At 44.9% G+C, this 24,797-nt stretch overlaps 1 protein-coding gene across 6 annotated transcripts in view; it reads right to left on the reverse strand.

Annotated features, from left to right (window-relative positions):
* The window catches only part of LOC139768130 (uncharacterized), a 30,191-nt gene that overhangs the window by 2,555 nt on the left and 2,839 nt on the right, over positions 1–24,797 (reverse strand). The window contains exons 1-15 of one of the 6 annotated variants that reach the window (XM_071698021.1): positions 4,937–5,183; positions 3,698–3,883; positions 3,481–3,594; positions 3,165–3,200; positions 3,041–3,067; positions 2,894–2,954; positions 2,598–2,800; positions 2,145–2,516; positions 1,812–2,050; positions 1,593–1,706; positions 1,295–1,515; positions 992–1,215; positions 695–859; positions 330–618; positions 70–208 (exon numbers count right to left, since the gene is read on the reverse strand). In XM_071698021.1, coding sequence (XP_071554122.1) covers positions 70–208; positions 330–618; positions 695–859; positions 992–1,215; positions 1,295–1,515; positions 1,593–1,706; positions 1,812–2,050; positions 2,145–2,516; positions 2,598–2,800; positions 2,894–2,954; positions 3,041–3,067; positions 3,165–3,200; positions 3,481–3,594; positions 3,698–3,883; positions 4,937–4,951 — 2,405 coding nt within the window. In that variant the 5' untranslated portion in view covers positions 4,952–5,183. Of the gene's footprint in view, positions 1–69; positions 209–329; positions 619–694; positions 860–991; positions 1,216–1,294; positions 1,516–1,592; positions 1,707–1,811; positions 2,051–2,144; positions 2,517–2,597; positions 2,801–2,893; positions 2,955–3,040; positions 3,068–3,164; positions 3,201–3,480; positions 3,595–3,697; positions 3,884–4,936; positions 5,184–24,797 lie in introns of those variants that run through there. The other 5 variants (XM_071698017.1, XM_071698019.1, XM_071698016.1 and 2 more) reach the window with 5 other exon arrangements.

The following is a 24,797-nucleotide window of genomic DNA, read 5'->3' on the forward strand; positions in this document are numbered from 1 at the left end:
AGTGAAAAGAATGTTCACAATAAAAAAAAAATGGTGGCTCGATAGCTGATTAATGTTTCATATACGTACCCTCGCCAAGGATCATGCACCGCACCAAGTCCACCTAGAGGCGGCATTTCCCTTGGTGGAAAAGTTGAAAGATTCGGAAAATTGGGATTTGCCGCGCCGAATGTTGATGGATATCTTCCAAAAGGAGATATTCCTGTTCCTGTAATATAAAAAAAACAATCATAACAATGATGTAAACACTGATAATTATAATGCGGTTCAATGCATGTATCTACAAACATGAACGTGCGCATGTAAGAATAAATGTGAATCTTTGTTACCTCTATTACCTAAATGTGAGGTCGTTGCAGACAGAAAACCGACAGAATGGGGTGGTGGTGGTGGGGGATGAGCAGACGGCATGTTAGTTGGAAACGGAGGTGCCATTGATGGTGCACCGAGTCCAAGGCCACTGGCTGGTCCCCCTGGATAAAGATGGCCAGGTGGTCTTAATAACTCAGTTTTGGTACTAACGACACCTCCCGCCTTAGCTTCAGCCTGTTGCTTTTGTTGATGATTATATATCTCCCACGCAATGCGCACGTGCATTGCATTCCATTTTCCACTTTTCTGGATTAAAAGATCAAATGTTTAAATAAATATGTACAAGATGTGAGAGAAAATTTAGCTTTTTGTATAAAAGCACCTTTGGCGCGAACGGAGTCAAGTGATTAGGTGGCACGAAAGGTGTTGAAGGCGGTCCAATTCCGGGATGAAGAAGGTTAGTGTTAAAACCAGAATAACCAGAAAGGTTTAAGTTTCCACGAAAAAATGGCGATTCGACTCCTCCCAATTTTGGGATGTCCTTAAACTAATAAAAGACAATTTCGTTTAACGTCAGTTCACATGTATAAACGAGTTAACAATGAATTGATCATGATCAGATAATTAGTATAATGGATATAATTCTTTAGTCTCATTGGATAATGAATACATTTCTTACAATTGGAGGTGGAAAAAGCGTTGACGCTGCAGCTGTTGGCAACAACGGTGTCGTGTGCTGATGTACATGCGTATGCTGATGCTGATGATGATGCATTTCCGTTCTAAGATACGCCGGTGGACCTAAATTTCCAACTCCAACATTTCTGTCTTGAGACGCTAAGAACCTACTATCGAGTTCTCTCCTCAGAAGGTCTGCCTGACCTGCAACATGTGTCACCCCTTCTTTTGGTTAGTGCATTTATTATCTGCCCATATTCACATAGAACATATTGCAGTGAAAAAAGTCAGATTATGAGCTTACTTGTTTGGAAAAGAGACTCCGCGGAAAACGGATTAGGATTAGTCGTCGGCGGGGGAAGCGAGGGCAGTGAAGTATGCGGGCTTGAACTAGACACTGGCGGTGGTAAAGGTGCTGCGAACATCGGTGGTGGAAACGTGTGTATGCCGAGTGGTACTGGTGGCGGAGTTGGCCTCGGGACAGACGTAGCTGTCGCTGGGGACAGCTGGGAAGCTGTGTTGCTGCTATTTTTTTTAGGTAAAAGATTTTTATGCCGTTTTTGTGTTTAACTTTTATTGAAAGGTTACTTGCTCAGACTTACCTAATCCAACCTTGTGGCTTGGTGTATGCAGGTAGACTAGAATTGGCTGGAGAGGAGGTGTTTGGCACACTAACAGGCGTTATGCTGCCTCGGCTTAGACTACTCACGTTACTGCTGTAACAAACATTACAATTATTATTATAATTTCCTGTTAATTATCGAATTACTCAATTCTGACAAACGTGGCCGTAATACCGTGATCAGAAGGAAATATTTTACCTGTAACTATCCCTTTCCCGACTGGGGCTATGTCCACGTGGAGAGTTGTTGCTTCGTCCAGACAGACTGCAGGCCACCATGTCTCTATGAGCGATAGTATTTGCCGTGGTAACTGTATTAGTTATAGTGGATACGCATGTTGTGGTGGCAGCGCTCAATGGAGTATTATTATGACTCGCGAGGTTATTTCCTATAGTCTGTTTATTTAGGTTGGTACAGGGGGAAGCTCTACTTCCTCTCTAAAATACAATTATTATCCTCGTTGATAAACACTCATATCCCGTACTTGAGATAAATATTTGTCACTGACATATCACGTAACCAGTAACTTACCACGTCAGCGCGAGACGAAGCAGAATGAGAAGGGGATGGTACCGCGGGTGGAAGATACGGGCTGTGATTTAAAGCGGTGTACGGAGTGTAGAGCGGTGGATACGACGGTTGTGTCTGCGGATACGCGGCTATAGGAATGGGCGGTGGATAACTCGTGGTGGCCGCCCCGTTCGATGGTGCTGCCGGCGTAACACCTAAACTGGCTACCGCTGGACTAGTTGTATGACTCGAGACGAGAGGCCCAATAGGTGGATGCAATGCAGGTATCGTAGTGTGCGGTTGCTGAGATAGAGAGGGCGGTGGCAGAGCAGGGGAAGCTGGCCGCTGTTGCGGAGCTATTGCACGTGGATTCGCTGCCAAAGGACTAGTCATCTGAAACAATACGTCAACAACGAATGTCACTACCTTCTCTGCGCGCGCAAGAGCGAGTTTTTATGATGCGTAGCTACTTACAGGAGGCTGGGATATGTGTGGAGGCAACGTGGGGCTGGGAGGACTCGGCGCTGTTGGAACTGGTGCAGACGCAGGCACAGGAGGTGGTATAGGTGCCGGAGCATTCGTTGCTGGATTAGAAGTTTGACCACCCGTGTCCGGTGGAGATCCGCCTGCCCCGTTTGTGGGTGGTAAAACGTGTGGCGAAGAAGACGGCAATTCGTCTAGAAACAAAAAGTAAAATTGCAGATGAGAAATATATGGCGCAATAATGGCAATAACGTTGTACTTTCTCGTTTCTGAAAGCATTTACTTACATTTACGTGTGAGAGGTGGTGGGGTAGAAGATTCAAAGAGTATAGATTCGGCATCCGAGCCCTGTAACGTACAAAATGATGAAATTATTAAAACTGGATCGATTATTTTCTTCGAAATAGTGGAGTATCTACAGGAAATGTGCATACCTTATCGTCTTCTCCTTCACTATCACACTGAAACATCGAAACAATAAATTATGTACTTATTACCATAATATAGAAACATAATTTACGACCTTTCGAGTGTATTGATTAAATAATAGATACTTACGATATAACCTTTACCCGAACTGCAATGACTGCTAGCCTGTAATATTATAAAACCAGACTCGTGAATAAATATACCAATTAATTTTCTAACTTTTCATTACTCATTCAATAAAGAAATTGATGTTGACGTATAAAAAATATATTTTTATCTTAATTACACAGAAATTGAAGAGACTAGGGTATGCTAATACAGAAAAATATTAAACAGACGTCTGTTACACTTGGAGTCATGAAATAACATTTGTTACATACATTCTAAGTTACATGATTGTATTACTGTTCCAAGTTATGTAACTTATAGTGCGTGTGGGACTTACATCGCTGAGATGGTCCCTGGAACTGTCTGCGTCCTGGCAATCCCTAGGTATACCAGGGCCGTGCAACTGTTCAGACGCTCTGCCACTATCGTCGCTTGTACCTGCATCTAGGCCCTGCGAGAGAAATTTTCAACACCACTGTCACGTATCGCACTCTGATTGGCATGTGTCAGCGAGATGGACTCTTGACGCAATTTAACTAAGATTATTCAATTACCTGGTTTAGCGTCGAGGGTGTCAGTATGGAATTGTGTGTGTAATGGTTGTGCTTGAAATTGTTTTTGATGTGGTGCTCGTTGTGCCTGTTATTCTGCCCCGTGTCCACCTTTGGCTTCTCCTCCACTATCGATAGCAGCGTGTGCAGCTTCTTGACATTATTTTTACCAGCTAACTTTATTGCACTCTGAAAACGAAAAAAAAAGATATATAAAGAATACTGTCTTGTGTATGTACATAAATTGTGTGTATATGTACATGTACGTTCACAATCATATATATATATATTATATATATATATATATATATATATATATATATATATATATAAAACACTTTAAATATCTCATACGTAGAATATAATATTCCACTTGTAGCTTGTATTTTGCAATGTAATAACTTCGTCATTGCACTTGATTTTATTATTACGTTGGCCGCATTATGCAGAAAGTGGCGGAAGTGCATAAGCAGTAATACATTTGCAAAAATCTACCGTCATCACAAATTCTAATTTCACATTCAGCGTCTGCCTCATTTGCATTATCATTCTCATCGCGGATGTCAGGGAGCCGTACAAATGTTCGCCGTCATTTTTACATCAAAAATATCAGCACCATATTTATCGGTCTAAAAAATCGTTCTAGTCGCGATTTCAAATCAATCCATGGATATGCAAAAGAGATGCGCCCACCTGCGGTCGCGAGAAAACGCGAAGCGTCGCCGCGATCGGAGGAGCACCCCGCAGCAAGCAGCCGCTAGTCCGCGGTGTCGAGTTTCATTCTTCGCGCCCGCGCGACGCCGCTCCTTAACGCGCGGCGGCGGCGGTGACAACGACGTCGCCGAGAGCCATGCTCCCGCACTCGCGCCGATCGAGATTCCGCACTTGTGTGTCGCGCACGCACCCCGACACGTTAGCAACGCAGCACCGTCCGTCGTAAACACCGTGCGAGCGAACTCCGGCTACGAGAGCGACGGACTGGACGTGGACGTGGACGGCGGCAGCGACGGCGGCGATGACGACGGCATCGGGAACGTCATCGACGACGTGCAGTCGAGAGAGCGCGCCGGAGTCCGCGCGGCGAACGATCGCGGAACTTTCACGCTGTTGCGCGCGGCCCCGCCGGCGGAAAAAGCCCGAACGAGAGAGAGAACCCGCCGCCGCCGTCTCCTCACCTTGCCTTGCCCGCGGTACGCGCCTTCAAACCACCGCGGTGGTACGTCTGCACATTTCCGAACGCACCGTGTTCTCCCTCATTCTCCGCTCCGGGCCGAACGCCGAACAATGTTACCGGTGTGTGATCCACAGTGCCGGGGATCTCTCTCGCCCGTGCTGCGGACTCCCCGTTGCTCGCCGTCGCCCGCCGACGACGAGGAGGACGACAACGACGGCGCGTCTCGGACCGCGACGAACTGATTTTTCGCGATCGGCGCACGGCGCGGGATAATCCTGGCCGCGGACGGGCGCGTTCGTTCGCAAGATGACAGAGGGATTTCGCAGGCACCCGTGTCTCGTGTGCGCGATGCAGCACGGGAGTGCTGCTGGTGGGGGGGAGCGATGAAAGAGAGCGGGGAGCGAGAGAAGGCGAGAGAAAGAGCGCGAGGAGACGGTAGGTAGGGGGGACCGGGGACGGGAGCGAGGGAGAGAGGGAGAGAGAGAAAAAGAGGGAGAAGGGAGAGAGCGAGGAAGAAAGAGAAGACATTGACCGAACGAGCAGCCGCGCGACAAGGCCTTCGTCGTGCCAGGCCAGCTGGAAGGAGCGAGCCGCGATCCGATTGCTCTTTCTCGCTCCCTCTCTCTGTCCCCCCCCCTCTCGCTCCTGTCCCTCTTTTTTTCGCGACGGCGTTGCGCTCTCTCCCTCCGACACGCGGCCACAGGACGTCGCGCTCTTCCTCCCTCTTTCCCCCTTCACGCCTCCTTCCCCGCCATTCCCCCTCCTTCGCGCCACGGGTGGGTACCAAAGAAAAGAAGGGAAAAAGCCACCAGAGACCTCGCGGTTGGCGCAAAAAACCACCGCCGCTGCCGTTCGCCGCGGCCGCCGCTACCGCTACCACCACCACCACCACCGCCACCGCCACCGCCACCGCCGCCCGGCAAAAACCGCACTCCACCTGCGCACGTGTGCCAACTGCGAGTCGAAACCCCCTAGGACGTGTTCGTCGCGGTCGGATCGCGTGCTCCTCGGCGACGTGAATTTAATTGAATAAAACCTCCGCGGCCGCCGGACGGGGCCGGAGCTCCGTTTCGCGGAAGGTGCGGGGCGCCCGCGAGAAAAGATACGTCTAGATTCTCGCGATACGCGTCGTCGAGGGGTTCCTCCCCCGATCGTGCCCTCGGAAACGAGAGCTCGCTCGTGAGATGGTACATATTTTTTTTCCTCCCTGATTTTCTTCCCTCTCTCTCTTTTTCTTTCCGAGCAAAGATGCGCCAAGACGTGATTGATGAGAGCTATCACAGTTGGCAAAGCCGCTCGTTCATTCATACGGCTGCAGCCGAATCAGCTGACGCGCATTATTCTTAGAGATAGTCGCACATTGTGCCCGAACGACGCGATGTTTTGTCAGATTGAGATTAACCGGGCTCCCGTATACACCACCGCGTTGAACGAGGCGTCACCTCGCGAACGTCGATTCATTTCCCTTTCTCTACAGGAGTGCGCTGTACGATATTACCGCGACACGCACGTTTTTTCTAACAAACAACACAGCTCTTCCTCCGCAAATCGCGCGGGTCTGTACGCGAATTAATTTACTTTTTTAATTAATTTACTTTTCTCTCCCTTCCTGCTTTTACCCCTTTCTTTCTCTTTTCTTCTTTTCAAGCAAAAAGATGCGAACAACGCGAACAACGCTCGCGTCAGAGATTGTTATTAGATGATTCACGGCCTGGTTTTCGAGACACTCACGACGCGCTCGCCGTTTGAATTTATAGAACGAAACACTCGACCAATTATCGCTTATCATTTGTAAATATATTACGAAAATTATATCCGATAAGTAGGTACTTAAAAAGCCGTGTGACTCATGCTATATATATATATATATGCGTGTGTTTTTGCGTACGTATGCGCGCGTAATAAAGGCCTGCTCGCAAAAATCGAGCGAGTACCCCCTGATTGACGTTAATACCGCGTTGGACAGCAACGTACGCTATCATCATGTTATATCCACAATGATTAAATCCTTTCTCCCGTTTTGCCCCGCGACCACGCCGCCGCGCACGCGAGACCGTACCGGCTTTAATTCCGCGAATCCCCGTATGGCGTTTACCGGAGGTATGTCACAATGTATAGTTTCGCAAGAAGGTACGCACACGATAATTCATTACGGCTGCTGCGTGTAATCGAGACGCGCTCCACAGCGCGATACCGTACCGCCGCGATATCGCACGAGTGAGGTGTCGTCCCCCCCCTCGTCGGTTTTTCCCCCCGCGAAAATTCGTCCGAACGAGCGATCGCTCTTCGAACGCGGGACGGGAAAAGAAAAACGGGTGCTGGAAGCGGCAATTGCACGAGCGCGATTCAAGCCGACGAATTACATGACTCGTTGATTCTGTAACGAGCTGTTGGCCCCTGTCGTCCTGTCCTCAAGATTATCCTATTACGGGACACGACGCAAGAACTTAATTACGATTAATCGCCCGCATAAATGGAAAGGAAAAACCAACACGGGTGTAATTATGCGTTTAGGCGCACGTGAAAAAAAAAGAAAAGAAAAATTCTTCGAACTTTGTCGCCCGCTGCTGCTGCTCTCATCTCTTTTCTTTCTCTTTTTTTTTCTGCAAGTCACTGCTCACGCCGCTCGAGGGGCAACGCGATACGATAACGCGTTCTTATGCGATATACACAGGACGTTACGGCGTAACGAAGTTTCTTCACGTCGCGATACGCAACGTTGCATATTATTATGCATATAATTTTTGTCCGTGCCCTCTTCTCCCGCTCCTCTCCCCCGCCCTCTCCCCCCTTCGCCGTTCCTTTTCATTTGGCTGGGTGATTTGCGTACAAATGGTACACGAGTCTTATGGAGTCTATAAAAACGTACGCCATTGTCCATAAATCTGCGAACGCGAACAAAAAACGGGATAGATTTTATCAATGAAAATGTATTCTTTTCATATTTACTTCGGCGCAACTTTTGTTGCAATTAAAAAAAACACAAGCGCAATAGAAAAAATCAACACAACGCTGCGTCGAGTATCGAGATGTAAAAGCCATTAGTATTCGTGAATAAAAATACTGGAGTTGAAGAGTCGCGGACGCGCAACAATCGGGCGGGCCCACTTTTTCCAACAAACGACTTGTTTACCATTTGGCATTCAATGAATAGTGAAATCTATCGATTGTTTCAAAAACCGCGCGTGCGTGAAATTAATGCCGCATACACACATGTCGAAACGAGTAAAGCACCCGGATCTGTATACCAATCTTCCTCCTACAATAATTGAGGAACGCGTTATTAAATGTAATAAAAGTGTGCCAATAGTACAAGTAAAAAAAAAAAGTATCTTCATTATCGATTCATTTACACTGTTCATGTTGCAAAGAATGCCGAAAATAGCTAGGTTTCTAAATTTCCATCTCCCCATTTTCCTATGCTAATATTTTGCTGCCCGTGCAAACTGTGTTCATGTAATTTATTCGTAATTAAAAAACATAATTTTAAATAGACTACCTGTAACAAAAACACGTTAAAACTGCAAAATCTTGCAGTTTTACTGCTGTTTACGAAAATTGATTTAAATTAAATTCTAATTAAACGTGCGCTCGAAAATATTTAAGAAAAAAAGGAGAAAGAAAAAGGAAGATCTTCGAAAATCGAGGAATGTCCGATCTCAGCCGATCTCCGCGGGAGAAATCTCTTGAGTCGTCGACTCGTCGCGGAGAATCGCGGTGTGCGCGCGCGAGGAACAAGATAGAAGCTTCCACGGCGCGGCGGCACGGCGAGCGAAGTTCCTTGGCTCCGCGGTGCGAATCGTGCGGAGGGAAGGTCGTTCTCGGACGCGCGGACGTTCCACCGTGGGGCCGTGCCGTGCATGCCTGCGTGCGTGTAAGCGTGAGTGCGTGCGTGCGTGCGTGCGTGCGTGCGTGCATTCGGGACCGACCGACCGGCTACCAAAGTCGTCCGTCCGCACGCCGCGCCGCGTCGCGGCGTTGCCGCGTTTCCGTCCGTTTCGTTATGTTGACACGACCCGGGGCTTGCTCTAATCAACCGCCCGGCCGCCCCGCGTGCTGGCAACGTTAATATGCTCTCCGCCCGTGTGTGCACAGGTACACGAACGGGCGCGCGGCGGACAGATCTCCTCCGCGCGGTTTACTCGCGAGAAACGCTGTTAATGTACTCGCGCGGGACACGAGGGGACGACGACGACGACGACGGACGACGACGGGGTTCCCGCGAAAGGAGGGCGATCGTATCGTTAATTCACCGCGAATTTGCGGACAGAAATAACGCCTCCTTGTAAACACATACCTACACGTGTCTCTCGACACATCGTTACGCTTCCCGAATCGAATGTCCGCTCCAATTTGCGCGTTAAATCGACGCGATACGAAACTGATTTTCTGAACAGTTTGAAAGAAGTCGTTCGGATGCAGAAACGGCACTCTTATAACCGCGGAGATACAAGAGGTTGTTCACTTATTGCCGCGTCAAACAGGACGTTAACACTGTCCACGGGTTTATCGCGGAGACTTTAATCCGGTCGCGATGTTTACGGACAAAGTAATTACGCATAAATTATATTGTCGGTGAAAACGCAGCATGCGAGCATAAATTAAATGTATAATATTTATGCCCGCGTTTAAATTTATATATTCATTTTTATCAGCGCGCGATAAAGGTGCACGAGCGTGGAGAGTTTTATGAATTTAGAGCTACTGCGACACGTTGCTCATATAAAGGCTCTTTTTCGGCAATTGGCTTTTTACTGTCTCGTCTAATACTTGTCTTTCCAATTAAGCGTTAATGGAATCACTTCGCCGTTAATAATCATGTCGGGGCGATACCGTAGACAGTGTGTAAACTCTGCGTGCGCGCGCGCGCGCGCTTTGACGGATTAAAGCTGCCGATTGGGTCAAGTGTACGAAAAGACCAACTTTACTTCCTATTACCCGAATAAACACCGCGGGTTTGTTTTCTTTGATTTTTCGCAGGGTGAAACATGGGATAAAACAACCCGGTGTGGCACTGTATTTTTATAGCCGCCATAAATTGTCCGCGAGAATGACAAGGAGAAGATATTGCCCCGTACAGATTTACATTGAGCAAAATAAAACTGTCGCGGAATGAAACTGTCTCGTACTTTTGCCGTCGTCCGAATGATTGTGGTTTTAGCGTATTTTCAACGTGCACGTAGCTGCCTGAATTACGCGTCGTTTGCGCTGACAGAAACTATCGGGAACTCGGCGAGAGAGATTTTCCGGAAGAGCGGCGAGAGCGCGATAAATCACTCGATAACGCGCGACTTGTAACGAGCGTTAAATTTGACAACGACGGTTCTCCTCCTTTTTGTCCGCGTGCCACACAACTCACGTGTGCATACGTTCGCGGTGTAAAAGATTTCCGCGCAACATACGCTCACTTTTCCCGACGAGAGTGGCTGACATAACGGAGCACGCGCGCGCGCGCTCGAGGACATATGGTTTGACAAAGATTTCGGCGGTTTGCCAGTGGGGAATTGACGCGCGTCTGGCGTTCGTCCAAAGTTATATGAAGGCAAACACGTATCATTTCCCCGAGCATTGTTTGCGCTCGCGGAGTTACGGCGCTCATCGTGCCGTATTACCGCGCGTTTATTTCGTGCGCGCGCGCGCCCGTAATTCGTTCATTAGCGACGCGCGGATGAAATAAAAGAATCCCCGGCTGCACCTCGCTTTAATGCGAGAAAGCGTCACCGACAGACGTCGCGCCGCGTCTCTGATTACCGCAGCCAGCTTATCCCTTTTATTTCTTATTTCGGAACTCTTATGTCTGCTAATAGCGAAAATTCGCACGTATATCCTGGGCAAGATCAATTTCTTTAAATAAACTTTCCTTGGAAATCACCCTTCCTCCTTTCAATATACTTAACCGTTAAATATTTCGGTATTGAAATATAATTCGAGACTATATGTTAAAGCGCAATATACAGAAAAAGAGAATATTGTTGATTTGAAAATGTCTTCAGTTTCAACGTGAAAATCTTGAAATGAGATTGCGTTAAACGAAAAAAAGTTTGATTGAATGAATTTACGTAATTTAAATAGCTCAACAAAAATATAAGTTGAAATAAATTCTTATAAAAAGATTATAGAAAAGTGCTTCTTAACTGACAATAAAAAAAACTATCAGCATAAATTAATTTAAGAAATCCCGCTATATGGAGTATACGAATTTATTATCTCCCCACGCGAGATAGACGTGTCTATTACAAGCATTCGCAAAATCGCCCAACAGGGGGAACGCTGTTACGTGATACGTTTATCCGACGCGAAGACGCACGCTCGCCTACGCGGGATAATAAACGGAAGACGACCGGGTTGTTTGGTTTAAACGGCAGAGCACGGCAGCGTATTGAGAAACATTGTCAAGATACACCAGCGACGGGATGCCGCGCGACGACGCAACTCCATTCTCCATCGCTGCGGACGGGAAAAGTTCTTATCGCGTGCCGATACGTTTAAAACGACGTAAACAGAGCGAGAGAAATGCGATCGCGAGCATCTCGAGCTTTAACCCTACGTCATTCCGATCGAGAAAGTTGCATCGTTACTCAGCCTGTCGATGTACGTTCGTCTAAACCAGTGGTTGACCTTGCGTACCAACGTCGTTCACGTATCAATGGAATTATCGCGGAACGATAGCTTTTATCACTGGCGTTTCTTCCCATTTGTAAACTCGAATAATTTACGTAGGAAGAAAAACAGTTGATAACGAATACTTTTAAAATATCGACGCATTATTGAGAATGACGACTAAGTCGTGTCTTAAATCATTCCTGACGAGTATAGAAAGGTACAAAGTAGAAAATAATCACAGGATTATCTAGCAGCGATAACATAAAAGGACGTTTCCATTGTACTTCCTCTCGAAAGTGCGAACACGCGTAAACACATTTTCTTTTCTAACAAGTTTAACCTGGTGTTTCGGTCCAAAGTAAGGCAGTCGTCTCTGAACCATTAGGTTTTCCATCCCGCTGGGAATCGAGCGCCAGATATCCCGAGTGCGTGGGCCACTCTCGCTCATACGCCACTGGCCCGGGCCGGGATCGGTGGGCAATAAAGCATTTATCCCGACGTAAACGAAAAAAAAGAGGGAAGAGAGACGGACAAAGGGGGCAAAAAAGAGCCGACAGAGGGGTGAGGGGGGGGGGAAGAAGAAATAGCGGACCGACAAACCGGTGGCGGTAAAAAGATTTAGCGCGGTGTAAACGCGGCGATAAAGTCCCGGGCGCGATCGTCCCGCGCGAAAATCTCTCGTCGATTTGCACGGGGCCGCACATACCGGTAATTCAACCCGTTATTACCGCGCATTCGACGCGCGGGATTCCGCGTTCTCTCGTACTCTCTGCGCGCGAAACGGCGACGGCTTGAAAAGTGAGCACCGCGCGGCGTCATTATCTCCGCGCGCCGCGCCACGGAGACGTGTTCCTAATGCTTATCGCGGACAACGCTGCCGCGCTCGATCGCTTCCGCGTGCGAGTGACCGCGCCACTTTGCCGGAGGGGAAAATCGCGCCTATCCTTCGCTGGTCTCCCTTCGCGCAGGGAGCAAGAATTTTAAATCAGACGTCGCACATTATTTAAGCGAAGTGCCAGCTATCGGCCACGCAACGCGTGGTAATGAATAGTAATAAAGCTATTAGCCTCCCTGCCGAATACATTAAAAGTCCACCAAAATCGAAACTGTGTCGGAATATTTCGGTGTTCTCGTTTTCGCAATACGATAACTCGCGGGAGAGAGAAACAGAAATTTCATTAAACGACAAATGTGCAGAGTGCATGATACGTTTTACATTTATCTTCTCGTTGAATTTTTGTTCCGTTAACAGCTTTCGTATCAGAAGAACTGCTCTTAGCAGCTTTTATTTCAAAAGTTTCTCAAGAACTGACCTGTCCTTATCCGTATCTCTAAATTTATCTTTATCTCTAAATTCTATGTTTTTTTGAAGAATGTAAATGGATAATCACGTCGTATTCCGTGTCACGAAACGTATGTTGGAAATATTTATTCATACCGTCTCGATGCCGCGCCGTTCCGACGGAACGAAGGATATCGATTTATCTTTGAAGGCTGTTTCGACAAGCGCATAAAAGAATACGTATCTCTCTCTCTCTTGAACTATCGTATCTGGCGTACCTGAGGCTCTTCAAAATCCGAGAGGCACATCGTTTCTCGTTGTACGGGTTCCTTTTTTTCGAAAGCAACCGCAACGACGTGACAACCGCGACACAAAGGAAGATACGAAAGTAAGAGACGTGGACTTTCTTCCGTATCTTAGGGAATTACGCAGAGAAGTAGGTCACTTTTCATGCAGGTGCAAGAGACTTTCTTTGTCGCCGGACATCGATACGGTGTCCCCTCCCATATCGATCTCTACCAAGCGCGCGGCTTAAAGCCTCTTCAAAATATGTACATGCAAGAGGAAAAAATGTCACGGACAGTTTTCGCGAAATGCACAGCGCGATAGCGCAAAGCGCGTGTTTTCGTCAAGCGAATAGAAATGTTTATTTACGGGACGCGTTTATATTCGCCGCGCGTATCTCGATATCATATCGTTGATAATTAATCGCTGGTAATTATCCGACGGATCTCGTGTATTTGCTATCGGTACCGTTGAATCTCATTTATTTACCAGTATTAATAAGAGCTTTTGTATAATTAATTAAAAGCGATAAATGTAATGTAGTTTTTATTAATAACCGGGGGGGATTTAAAGGATAACGATGTAGGAGCGGAGAGCGCGAGCGAGCCCGATCGTGCGCGCATTTTGATTTATTATTAAAATATGCTACCTCGTTACGCATTCATCGTTGTATCGCGTAATTCACGGGATAATAGAATTATTCGCCGATGACAGTCAATTACATTGTTGCCTTTGAGTGCCTCGGTAATTTTTATAAATCGCTCGCTGTAAAATAGCTCAAAGCGCATGCTTAATTATGAGGTAATTAGGTTCCCCGCGTCATCCAATTGTTACCGTTCGTACGGCAATTAGCGGGCTGCCGATCGGTAGAGTTTATTATTTTTTAACGAACTGTGAATAACGTAGCGATGTACTGACGAATTATTTCACGAAGCGATCGAACGAAGTGAAAAAAAAACCCCATAAAAAGAGCAGAAGAGCAGCGAAGTCCGTTGCTCAATATCGCGAAAAAATAATATCGTTTCATACAATAACTTCAATGTTATTCCAACCGGCGCTAAAATTGTGCATATACTTCGAATTATTACGACCCTCTGGTGTTCATTTTTGCGTGCATCGAGATGAAAATAGAATCGCGACGAACTGGTGTGTATCGAAAATACGATAGGTAGGAAAACGGATAGAATAACGAACGTCTGTCGGAGATATTTTATCGCGAAGATGAGACACGGGAGTTTACGCAGCTAAATTCCACGATGATAAAAAAAGACGTAGTTTAAAAGATTCAAATCTGTTTTGCGAAATTATTTTCCTCTAAAGCAATAGACATTTGAATCGTTAGGTTCAATCTTATATCAATCGTCGAAATGATAAAGAAGCTATAAAAATACAACAGAGTTGCTTGTGTCGTAACCCATAATTAAACGTAAACGGTAATTAACACGTAGTAATGAGCGATTTCAAATTGCGTTCTACAAATAGACCGTCGCAGAATTTTCAAATCAAATTTTCGCACTCGGACTTCCTATAGATTCTTTCCCCGCAGAAATCCCGGAATCGGCGTCATTCTCCCTTAGCCTTCCAACCCTTGCACGCGCTCGAGACTCCGGAGGCTTCTACGGATAGTCGGTATATCCGATGCGGATGCGCGTATTTCATCCGGGTGATCTCTGTTGACGGATCATGTGGCAGAATTCGACCGTCCTCGCTTCCCACCGACACGCGTCGCGCGCGATGCACCGTGTCTCTGATTTATTGAGTGGCGGGCGCTGCTGACCTCACTCCGTCGGCACGGCTAACGATACCGCGAAGCGGAGCGGAGCGGAGCGGAGCCCTCGGTGATCCGCCCGAACACCGGCGATTTTGTCCGACGCAAAATTACGTTTCTCGGCCGACGAACTCGAAAGCTCTTTGCTCTCTCGCTCACTCTCTCTCTCCCCGGTCTTTCTCCTTCTCTCCCGCTCGCGACGAGAAGAACTCGACTCGTTCCGGCGATACGAGAGAGTTTCGAGACGTTCGGTCCGAGAAAGCCGCGGGACACATCGGTCGCCGAAACGAGTAATTCGAAGCCCCGTGGCAAGCGCATCGGGGGTCTTATCGTCGGGTCTTATCAGCGCGCGCGTACACTCTCGGAAGGCCTCGAGTGTTTATTTTGTATCGGCCGCTGTATGATGATATTTTATTTCGCGTCGGTGCGTGCGTATATATGCGCCGACTGTTCAATTTGCAATTTAAATTCGTATTTCCTTTTCTTGCATATGATCGCACCCTGACATAAAGTTTCATGTATTTTCTTCCTCATCGGACTGTAATAAAAAATATGATTGTCATTACAAGACTGGGTTTTTTTCATGTTTAACTCTTTCGCGAATCACACGCTGCCTCTCGAAAGATAAGAAAAATAACCTCTATGTCATGACGTAAGTTGTCGATATATACGTATATTGGTTTGTATATTGGCTGTTCGAAATCTTACCGGCTGTATTAAGAAATTAACTCGTATAATTACATGTCAATTAAGGCATAATCTCCCCCGTGCGACGCGTCCATGAATAACCTCTACTGTTCACATTACCGCGAATATCAATAACATTAACGAAATTATCGCCAATTTGGTATTTTATACGCTTCGTGGATAATAATGAAGAATCCCTCGGTAAATTATTAATTAAGACATCTCACGCGTCACATTCTATTAATTCTTAAACTCACTCTCTCTCTCTCTCTCTCTCTCGGTCGCAATAGCATTCAAAATTTACAAAACAAATAACGTATTAAACGTACTTAACGGCAACTGTGGCAACCGCATCGGCGGTTTCTTGTATAACGCGGCCTCATTTGTCAGACAACGTGACACCGACCTCATCCCGAATTGACGAGCGTACGTCGACGATTATATCGATCGCCCCGGCGCCTTTCGGCTTTTTAATAGAAAAGCCCGCCTTTCGAGACCGAGCCGTCAACGTCGATGATCAACGAGCTCGATATTTCGATCAACGCGAACGACCAGCGTCCTCGAGGAAAGCGATGGTCTGATGTAATGCAGTTTGCGGACATCTTAATAGACCATAAAGACAAGTCCGCTCCTCTCGATGCTCTATTCATAGATTTATCCGTGAACTCTCGTAAACGCGGATGGGCAAAACGCACGTTCTTAGCGGGGAGCCGATGACCGTAAATAACTACTACAGTCTTTCTTTTCTCTCCGTTCTGTCTTAACATTTTCAAGTGTTGCCAGCAGGCAGGTCACGCGGCAGGCGTCGCAAGAAAAACGATAGGACGGTAGTGATCCTAAATGAAAAAAATATGTGGAGAGCGCGAAAATAGATTCTTTTGTATGTGCAGCTTTGCTCCCGAAAAAAAAAGCGGCGTTAAAAATTCAATCCAATTTCGCGGATCTCGCCGGTGACCACTGTTTTTTTTTTTCGTCGTAGCGCGCAATATCGTGATTTAGTGCCCGAGATTTTGTTAAAATAAATAAAATTGTCTCGAATAGCTGTTAAATCGCTGCAAAACTATACAAAATCACGACATTTATGTATACAAGCCTACAAGCGTAAAAAAAAGATATCGACCATGCCGTATATAAACATATAATAATTCGGGATCAATCAGGGAGGAAAAAAGGAACACGGGTGAACACACGACTGTCAGTAGAAATTCTGCCGTATTATAATAGCTGGCGCGTCTCGTGAATCTGTTGGGATAATAACTATGAGCGCTGCGATTTAAATTAGGTAAAAAACAGTGTATATTGCAAAATGTAATCACGTTAAGCGTTAAATTGTAGCATTATTAATCGCCGGACGTTTAATATGCGACGGAAGATACGTTGAAAATCCGCGGGTCGCGTTTCCACATGTTAACCACGTATGATGCCCCGAAGCGTTATTACAGAATAATTACGCATGCACATACATTTCACGGCGATGTTAACGCGCGCGACGGTATTTTTCTCTGAAAACGGGAACGATCTCTCGTACCGAGGGAGCAAATAAACGGGAAGAAACGGCGAAAGACACTCGGTTGTGAGAGAATCGGCACCTGGCGGCGAGGTCGGAGTTTGCATTCCGGCAGGATCGGAGATACCAAAAGGATCTCTTTTCCCTCCCGTCGCCACCCCTCCCCCCTCATCTCCTTCCTCCTCCTCCTCCTCCTCATCCTCGACTTCCACGCGCCGACGGCGATTGCAAAAGGACACGGTGGAGCAGCGAAATGGCGCCTTTGATATCGGACGCGCCAAATGCAATCCGAACGACACTCTCCCGAAACATTTCGCAAATCGGAGTCGAATGTTTAGCGGCGCGGGCAGGCGAGCGAATGAAATTCGCTCGCAAGGCCGTCCGCCGTTCTGCGGCTCTCCGCTCTTTACCCGTGCGGTATTCCCAAATAAGAAAACCAAGGTCACATCGACGGCGAGAGAACGTCATTTTCAACAGGATCGAATTCTCTCGCCGTCTTGATGCGAAAGAGAGGAAGGGAGCGAGAGAGTGCCGATCGTCCACGTCCCGTCATCAGGACGGACCTTTCAAAGCGTTCTATTTGCCGCGTTTATTCTCGGCATATCGGCGATAACAGAGGCTCCAATAACCAGAGAAGTGAGCGTCGATAACTCATGAGCCAGCGGATGTGCTCCCTCGCCACATCCGCGTCCCGCGACTGTTTCTATTTAATTTGCAACAGATTACAGCGCGAGAGAACACACACATATCTCTCTCTCTCTCTCTCTCTCTCTCTCTCTCTCTCTCTCTCTCTCTCGCGGTACTTTTAATTAAGAAAATAAAAACCGTCACCGCGCGCGGCCGGAGACGGAATTTCCGCTTTACCTTTTGAACATTCCAGCAGCTTGATTCATGCCGGAATATCTATTCAGGAATGATCGACAGGCCCGTTTAGACGGTCCGCGTACTACTCTGCCCCGTCATTCGCACGCGCGATAACAATAACGTCGCGTTTAGCGCTTCAACGGAGTTAAAAAGTACCGGTTGTTTTTCAGCGCCGCAAGGACGATTGTACGATATTCTAAAAATATTCTGCTAGAACAAATATGTATCGAGAAGTGCATTTCATTGGTTTACGTAGCGTGATCCGTTATTGGCGAAAGGTAAATGCATTTCTACTGATCAAATTTGAAATCGGTGTTCGTTCGTAAAAATATCTAAAATGTCCGAGTCATGATTCTCAAAATAAAAAATGCAAAATGCTTTTCTGCGAATTGTAAGCTTCAAAGATAAAAATAATTCCCCTTCGTTCTCTCATTGAACAATGAGAACACAGCATTAGAACGTTAATGCTAGAAATACTTAATGCAAATACATTAGTGCAGTCAATATGTTTAAAGTTTTAATAAATTATTATTCGATTTAAGTGGGAATAAATTTCAAGAGATTATCTATAAATTATATATAACGAAAAAAAAGAGATGTATCGACTATTCTGACGTCGACTTGACGATGCACGCGCGCTATAATTTTCGCATCGTCGAAAAACAGACCGACCGTAAGAAGTTGCGCGTTGCTTCGACTTCGTCACTTTTGTCCTTCAATCGTGACACGAGTACGACGACGACGGTACAAAGTAAAAGAAGGCACGAGGCGATAAGTTTACAAGGAGCGCACGCGCACACAACCGAAGCCGGTTGCATAAACAAGCGCAGCGAGCGTAATGATTATGATAATGAGCGGTCACCTATGGTGATACGTATTTTGCGTCTCGTAAAACGGTTGCCCGAAGATAAATGTCGGTTTTTTTTTCTCTTTTCGTTTTTCTTCTTTGCGAAATGAAAACAAAAGCGCAAGAAAATGCCAGGGAGGCCGGCAGTTCCACGATTACTAGTTACCTGAGACGGAAATCTATCTCGGATATTGATAATAAATGAATTTACAATGTTTTCATCAAAACGAGGAGGGAAAGGGAAGGCGGCAGCACGAATTACTGCAATGACGCACTGTAAAACGCAATGCAATGACGTTTATGCAATGATATCTCATTTTTATTTAATTCTAATAAACATCTCGATTTTATTACACGATATTTTTTCATATTGTACTGAAGATACGTCCACGTAGTGAATATGAAGAAAATTCGCGTAAAAGAGAGCTATCGATCTCGAGCAAAAATTTCGTTGCCTTTATAATTTATAATACGTTCGAGTAATTCGATTTAATGAAGATTTCTGTCGAGAGTCTGGCTCCCTTTTCGTTGATACGTGAAATCGATTTCACATCGAAAAGTGTTTTTGGAAACGAGACGAACTCTTGCGTCGAATAATTTCGCTTCGTGGATTTTGAAGTCGTGTTATTCGAGGACCGGATGTCGACGCTACGTTATTAATTAGAAAGCAACATGCGCTATATATAAATGCGGGTTGTATTTTTATCAGCACAGCGATATATGAAGGCGGGATAGACGTAAACCACTGGAATCGAGCGGGTGAATGGTTCGCAACAGGCGAGCCACCTGCAGATTCAAGCCGGCTGCATGGATGCCCATCGTCATAAACACGAGGCAACCTTGATAGATAAACTATAGATGCTCCATCGATACGCGAAGAAACCCTCGAGTGCCGCGCGATTAAATAAGGGAAACGGAAAGGGATCGATAAGGGTCAACATCGAGCTGCGTGTCGTAGAACATTAAAATCGAACGGGTTGAAATGTTTACCTTAGAAATATACCGTCGAAACGTCTTTAACGAGGTGAAAAATAAGCATCTGTGATGACGATAGCTTCGCGCGACGGTTATCTTCACTGTTATCAGTTTGTAAAGCAAATCGTCGTTTCAGATCTGATCCATGTTATTTTATGCTTCGACGAAATGTAGTATAAAAATAGAATAAGCGAGGAATATATGTAATTATGCAATTTATAACTTGGATTGTGGTAATTGTGGATTCAAGAAAGATCGTTAACATTTTCTAATGTAATTGCTCAATTTTAACAAAAATCTTAATTTTATTACACGATAATATCTCGTAACTATATCACGCTGAAAATAATACGTCCAAGTTTATTGAATTTAAAGAAAATCTTTCTTCTAATGGACGGATATGCGAACACACAAGATTCGAGGGACCCGCATTTATTCGTGTCGACAAAATCGTAATATACAGCGTAATACAAATTTAAATGTACACCCCCTTCCCTCTTGTATACACGATACCGAAAATTAAATTCAACGAAATCGTACCAGTGCCGCAGCGTTTTGATCGCTGACAAAGAAAAAAGGACGACGGTGTCGCGCTTAACGAGACCGCGCGATATAATAAAATGTAACGATTAACTTCCCGGCCGCGATAAATCACGATAAAGGCGCCCCCGCGCGCGCGTAATTACGCGGCGTGTCTTCGAGTTAATTTGCGGATTTAATGTGCGGCGCGCCCGCGCCGCGCCGCGCCGAGTTTTTACCGTTCCCAGCGAAAAGAAATAATAATCTCGCGCGACGCGAGAGCGACGATGCATAAATCACGAGGGCTCAGGACGCGCGATTAACGAAATAACTTTCGCCTCTCGGATAGAACTGTTCGGTAACCGCCGCGGAAGCAGAAAGCGTCAACGCGTTCGTTCTACTGCTCTTTACGACCGATCCGCAAATAAAAAGCGCACGGCAAGATAAACTTAATACCAGAGGGTGTTTGAGCGCGTTTAAGCGTAAAATATAATAATCCACATCTGCATGCAGATGTATACCTGCAGGTATATAACGTAATAAATTATGTTTAACGTGTAAACAAGTATTCTGTGGATCATCGAACATTCATATTTCGTCAGAAATATCGGAAATTTATATTTTGTTTGCAATTTCATTATTATTATTTAATTCGGGCACCATTTTTAGAACGCTACGGAAAATTAATGGTTTTGAAAATTTTTATTTTATACCTATGAAAAAAAATAATAATTGTGCACACTGTATGCATATTGTAACCGTGAACTAAATAATATTGCTTTTGGTCGATTAATAGCTGAACACTGAACATAAATAATGATGTTTTTATATTAGCGTCATGTATCTTCCTTATTACTGTATAAATGATAATTGAAATGCATCTAATCTAATCTAGCTTAAAATAACTTTATGTTTTTGTAGGATTGTTTCCGTGAATTTATCGGGTATTTATCTTCATTTTCTTCGGTGATAACGACAGTTACCGCGTACCTGTCCCCCCCCCCCCCCAAAGGAATCGCAAAGCCTCGTTACGTTTCTATTAAAAAAAAAAAGATTATATTTGTTTTCAGGAAAGAATAAATCGTGTTTATTTAGAGCAAAATGAGTGTCATTATCGTTACTCATCTTTAATCGCACGTAATGAGATGCTCTGTGCGAGCAAAAAGATTACTAGGTTAATGTCGACTGTGTTAACAGAGGCGAGATTTAATATCTTGTCATGTGGTCGGCGATAAGATATAAAAGAGCGTGGAGGACCGCTAATCCCTCGATTAACCGATGAAAACAGTGGATGCGGAGGGACGGACGCGGCTCAATGTCGACGAATTTAGAGCAGGAGGAGAGAGAGAGAGAGAGAGAGAGAAGAGGTCTCGCGATACGTCTGAGCGATCTGAGGCTAGTGGGAAGTGCACACTCGAGAGTTTTGTTATCGAGGATCACTCTCGGAGAGAACGAAACTCTCAATTGGGCACTCATTAAGTGTCGCTCTCAATGTACGCCGGAAATTTTACTGTGGATTCCCCGCGAGGGAATAAAACTCTCAAGGGCCACTCCCGGCGACGTATGCACCGATGAGCTTTACTAGTCGAGAATCGCTCGTCGCAATGGGACTGGAGCCAATTTTTAAACAAACTGGGAAAGAACAAAGGCACCTATAGTTTCTTATTTCTGGATCGTTTAATTTTACGAGGTCTACTTCAGCTCGCTGGAAAATTTCTCTTGGACGTTTTAAAGTAAGAGCATTCTCTTTCGACCATCCGGGAAATCGTTACGAAATTTCGAAATTGTCGCAGGAGAAAATATTATTTTTCACTTTACAAATAAAAAAAAAACAAGCGAGGTACTATAGCACTAAAGCGTCCGTATCGGCGATACTTGGCAAGGTCGTTATTCGTTACGATGTAAATTTATGTCAAAAATAGCGGGAAAATAAGCGTTCTCCTCGCGAGCGATTTACGATATCTCTTATCGACGAGCGACTTTCACGAGTGATTTATCTATCTTCGGAATGTCCAGAGCGCACTTGCGTTATATCTCCGATTCGAATCGGCTTTGAACGCTCTATCTCACGATCAATCAATAACTTTTGTTAATTCTTTAATTGTATTTTCGATTACGTTAATTGTAAACTTGTTTGTTAAAACTTTATTATCTCATTTTAAAAATACATGCCTTTCAGTAGATTTTATATAATTATATTACATTCAGTATAATTTTGAATATTTTATATATAGACAGAGAACTAATGTATAAAGATCAATATCATAATACGTAGAACCCATTTTAGATACGTTTCTATATTTAAGAGAACAAATCATAAGAGAACGCTCATATAAATTATACATTTGGCCCACATTGATTCCTCTATTATGCGCAAGTCTAAAGTTCAAGAAAATTTGCAAGAGCACTTAAATAGAAAACTAATATTGGATATATTTTGTCTTAAAGCGGATCTCTCACTCTCTTTCACGAAGAGAATTCCCAGTCTCGCGTACAAGCGGCAAGCGGATTTTCATCTCGCGCTGCTCGCTCGCGCGTGGAGAGCTTGCGTCGCAAATACCGTTACACGCCGCGAAGAAATGGTCGGTACACGCATTACGACGCGACGAGATGCGACGCGACGCGATGCGATGCGAGCCGCGAAGCAGGAGCACACGTTCGCGTTGCTCGCGCGAGGAGCGAGGCGGCGATCGTTGTGCTATCAGTCGCCGATATCGCCGAGGCGCGTTCCAAAGGCCGGTTAGCGCGGACGACGTCGTCGGTTTAACTCCAACCGCGATTAAACCGCGCGCGAGTGGCCGAGCTCGGGGTCTGAGAAAGCCAAGAGTGCTTCCAGCATAATTTGCCGACCGAAGTATCCGGTTGTTGGAAAATAACGGCCGATATTGATCTGTTTCACTTGAGCCACTTATTTTTCGATACAAAAAAATACAAGTTTATCCGCTTTTTTTTTTGTTTAACACTCGCGAGTTTACTACCTGGCCCGTTTATCTGCGCCAGTGGCTCTTAGATTCTCTCAATTACGAAACTCTTCTGCTTGCGACACTAATTGTGCACGTGTTGTCCGTAATTAAAGTATAACATACGCCACTGAAATTTTATTAATTAACATCAGCCGTGTTCCTAAATGACAATGCACTAACGCTCTTGTATCGCGAACTCGTGGAGTGTGATTTGAGAACCGCTGACCTGCGCTGTTAACGTCTCTCACGAACTTAATTTATGTTATCTCAATTAACTAGAAACGTCTATCGATCGTTATTTTCCAATTAATCTCGCGTATTCTGCATATAAACTCCGAATGCAGTTAGCAAACTTATTTAAGCTAATTGAATAAACTTATTGGATTCTAAATTTCTTTTAACGGAATTTCTGAAATCTGAGAAATTGCGAGATAAATAAATCTCACTTGTCTCGTGTACATATATATATCCACATTAAGTAAATTATATTTCCCTAATGAAGCTATAATTCTCTAAATGAATCATCATTTCGATGTTTCTCGATGGTAAACACGATTGAAAATCTCTCGACGATAAGATCTAAGTACATGTAACACGCAAAGCCAAGCGCCAGATTAAGAGGGACCAGCGTGACGACCTTTCCCACTGACAAGAATATCACTTCTTTTCAAGAATGTCCCAAACAGCAAGACACGGACTAATCGTTTTCAGCGTGACGAAGAGACAATAAAGTCACTAGGCTTTCCGTATTGTTATTGTCAAACATCTCAGTGACAAGAAAAGATGGATTTTCCTTCGAACAAACGGAAATTTGGAAATTCCAATTTCTTTCTTTTATACCTCTCTTTCTAAAGCCCATTCACAGTTCGTATTTATTCAAGACGTAAGTAATATCTTAAGATGCTAATACGGCTGTGTGGTTGATTTATAACATCTTAAACGCTGTACAAACACTGGTCTTAATATAAGAATGGACTATGAACACCGGTCTAAAGCTGCGTAAAAGAATAAGAATCTAAAACGGGTTTCTTGATTCAAGGCGTTTCGAACATTTCGTAAATAACTCTGAAATATACTCTGAAGCAATCCCACATTGTGCTACAAAAGCATGTTTGCGCGAATGTACGATAAATCCGGAATGATTAATGAGAGGCAAGATAAAGCTGAGATGACCTGAGAAAAGTCATTTTTCGAACAATTTGTTACTTAGAAAGATAGAAAATTATATAAATCTGCAGTAGAGAGAATCGTGAGACTATGGGAGCTTTCCAGCAAGTGACACAAGCCGACACAAACGTCGTTCTATCTTTCTTTTTTGGCAATGAGTAACAAAGACAAAACGATACCTGTGTCGACTTGTGTCGCTTGCTGGAAAGCTCCCAATGACTGCGCGGACACCATGGGCCTTCTACGGCCCACTTAATTTTTCATTCATAATTCCCACGAAACGCTCGCGTCGGCTTTGCTCCCTAAAAAAACTTAGTTCCGGCCTATGTAAGTATAGAAATCACTTTTTGATAACCTTAAGTACGACATGAATTTTTATAGATTTTTTGTAAACAAAAACGCTTTCAAAAACCCTTTGGACTTAAAAGTCCTAGGGTGTCCGAGTGAGTGCTCCAAAAACAC

The sequence above is a fragment of the Temnothorax nylanderi genome, unplaced genomic scaffold, assembly GCF_030848795.1.
Source record: "Temnothorax nylanderi isolate EJ_2023f unplaced genomic scaffold, tnyl_v1.0 TNYL_tig0014_pilon, whole genome shotgun sequence".
In the NCBI taxonomy this organism is placed as follows: domain Eukaryota; kingdom Metazoa; phylum Arthropoda; class Insecta; order Hymenoptera; family Formicidae; genus Temnothorax; species Temnothorax nylanderi.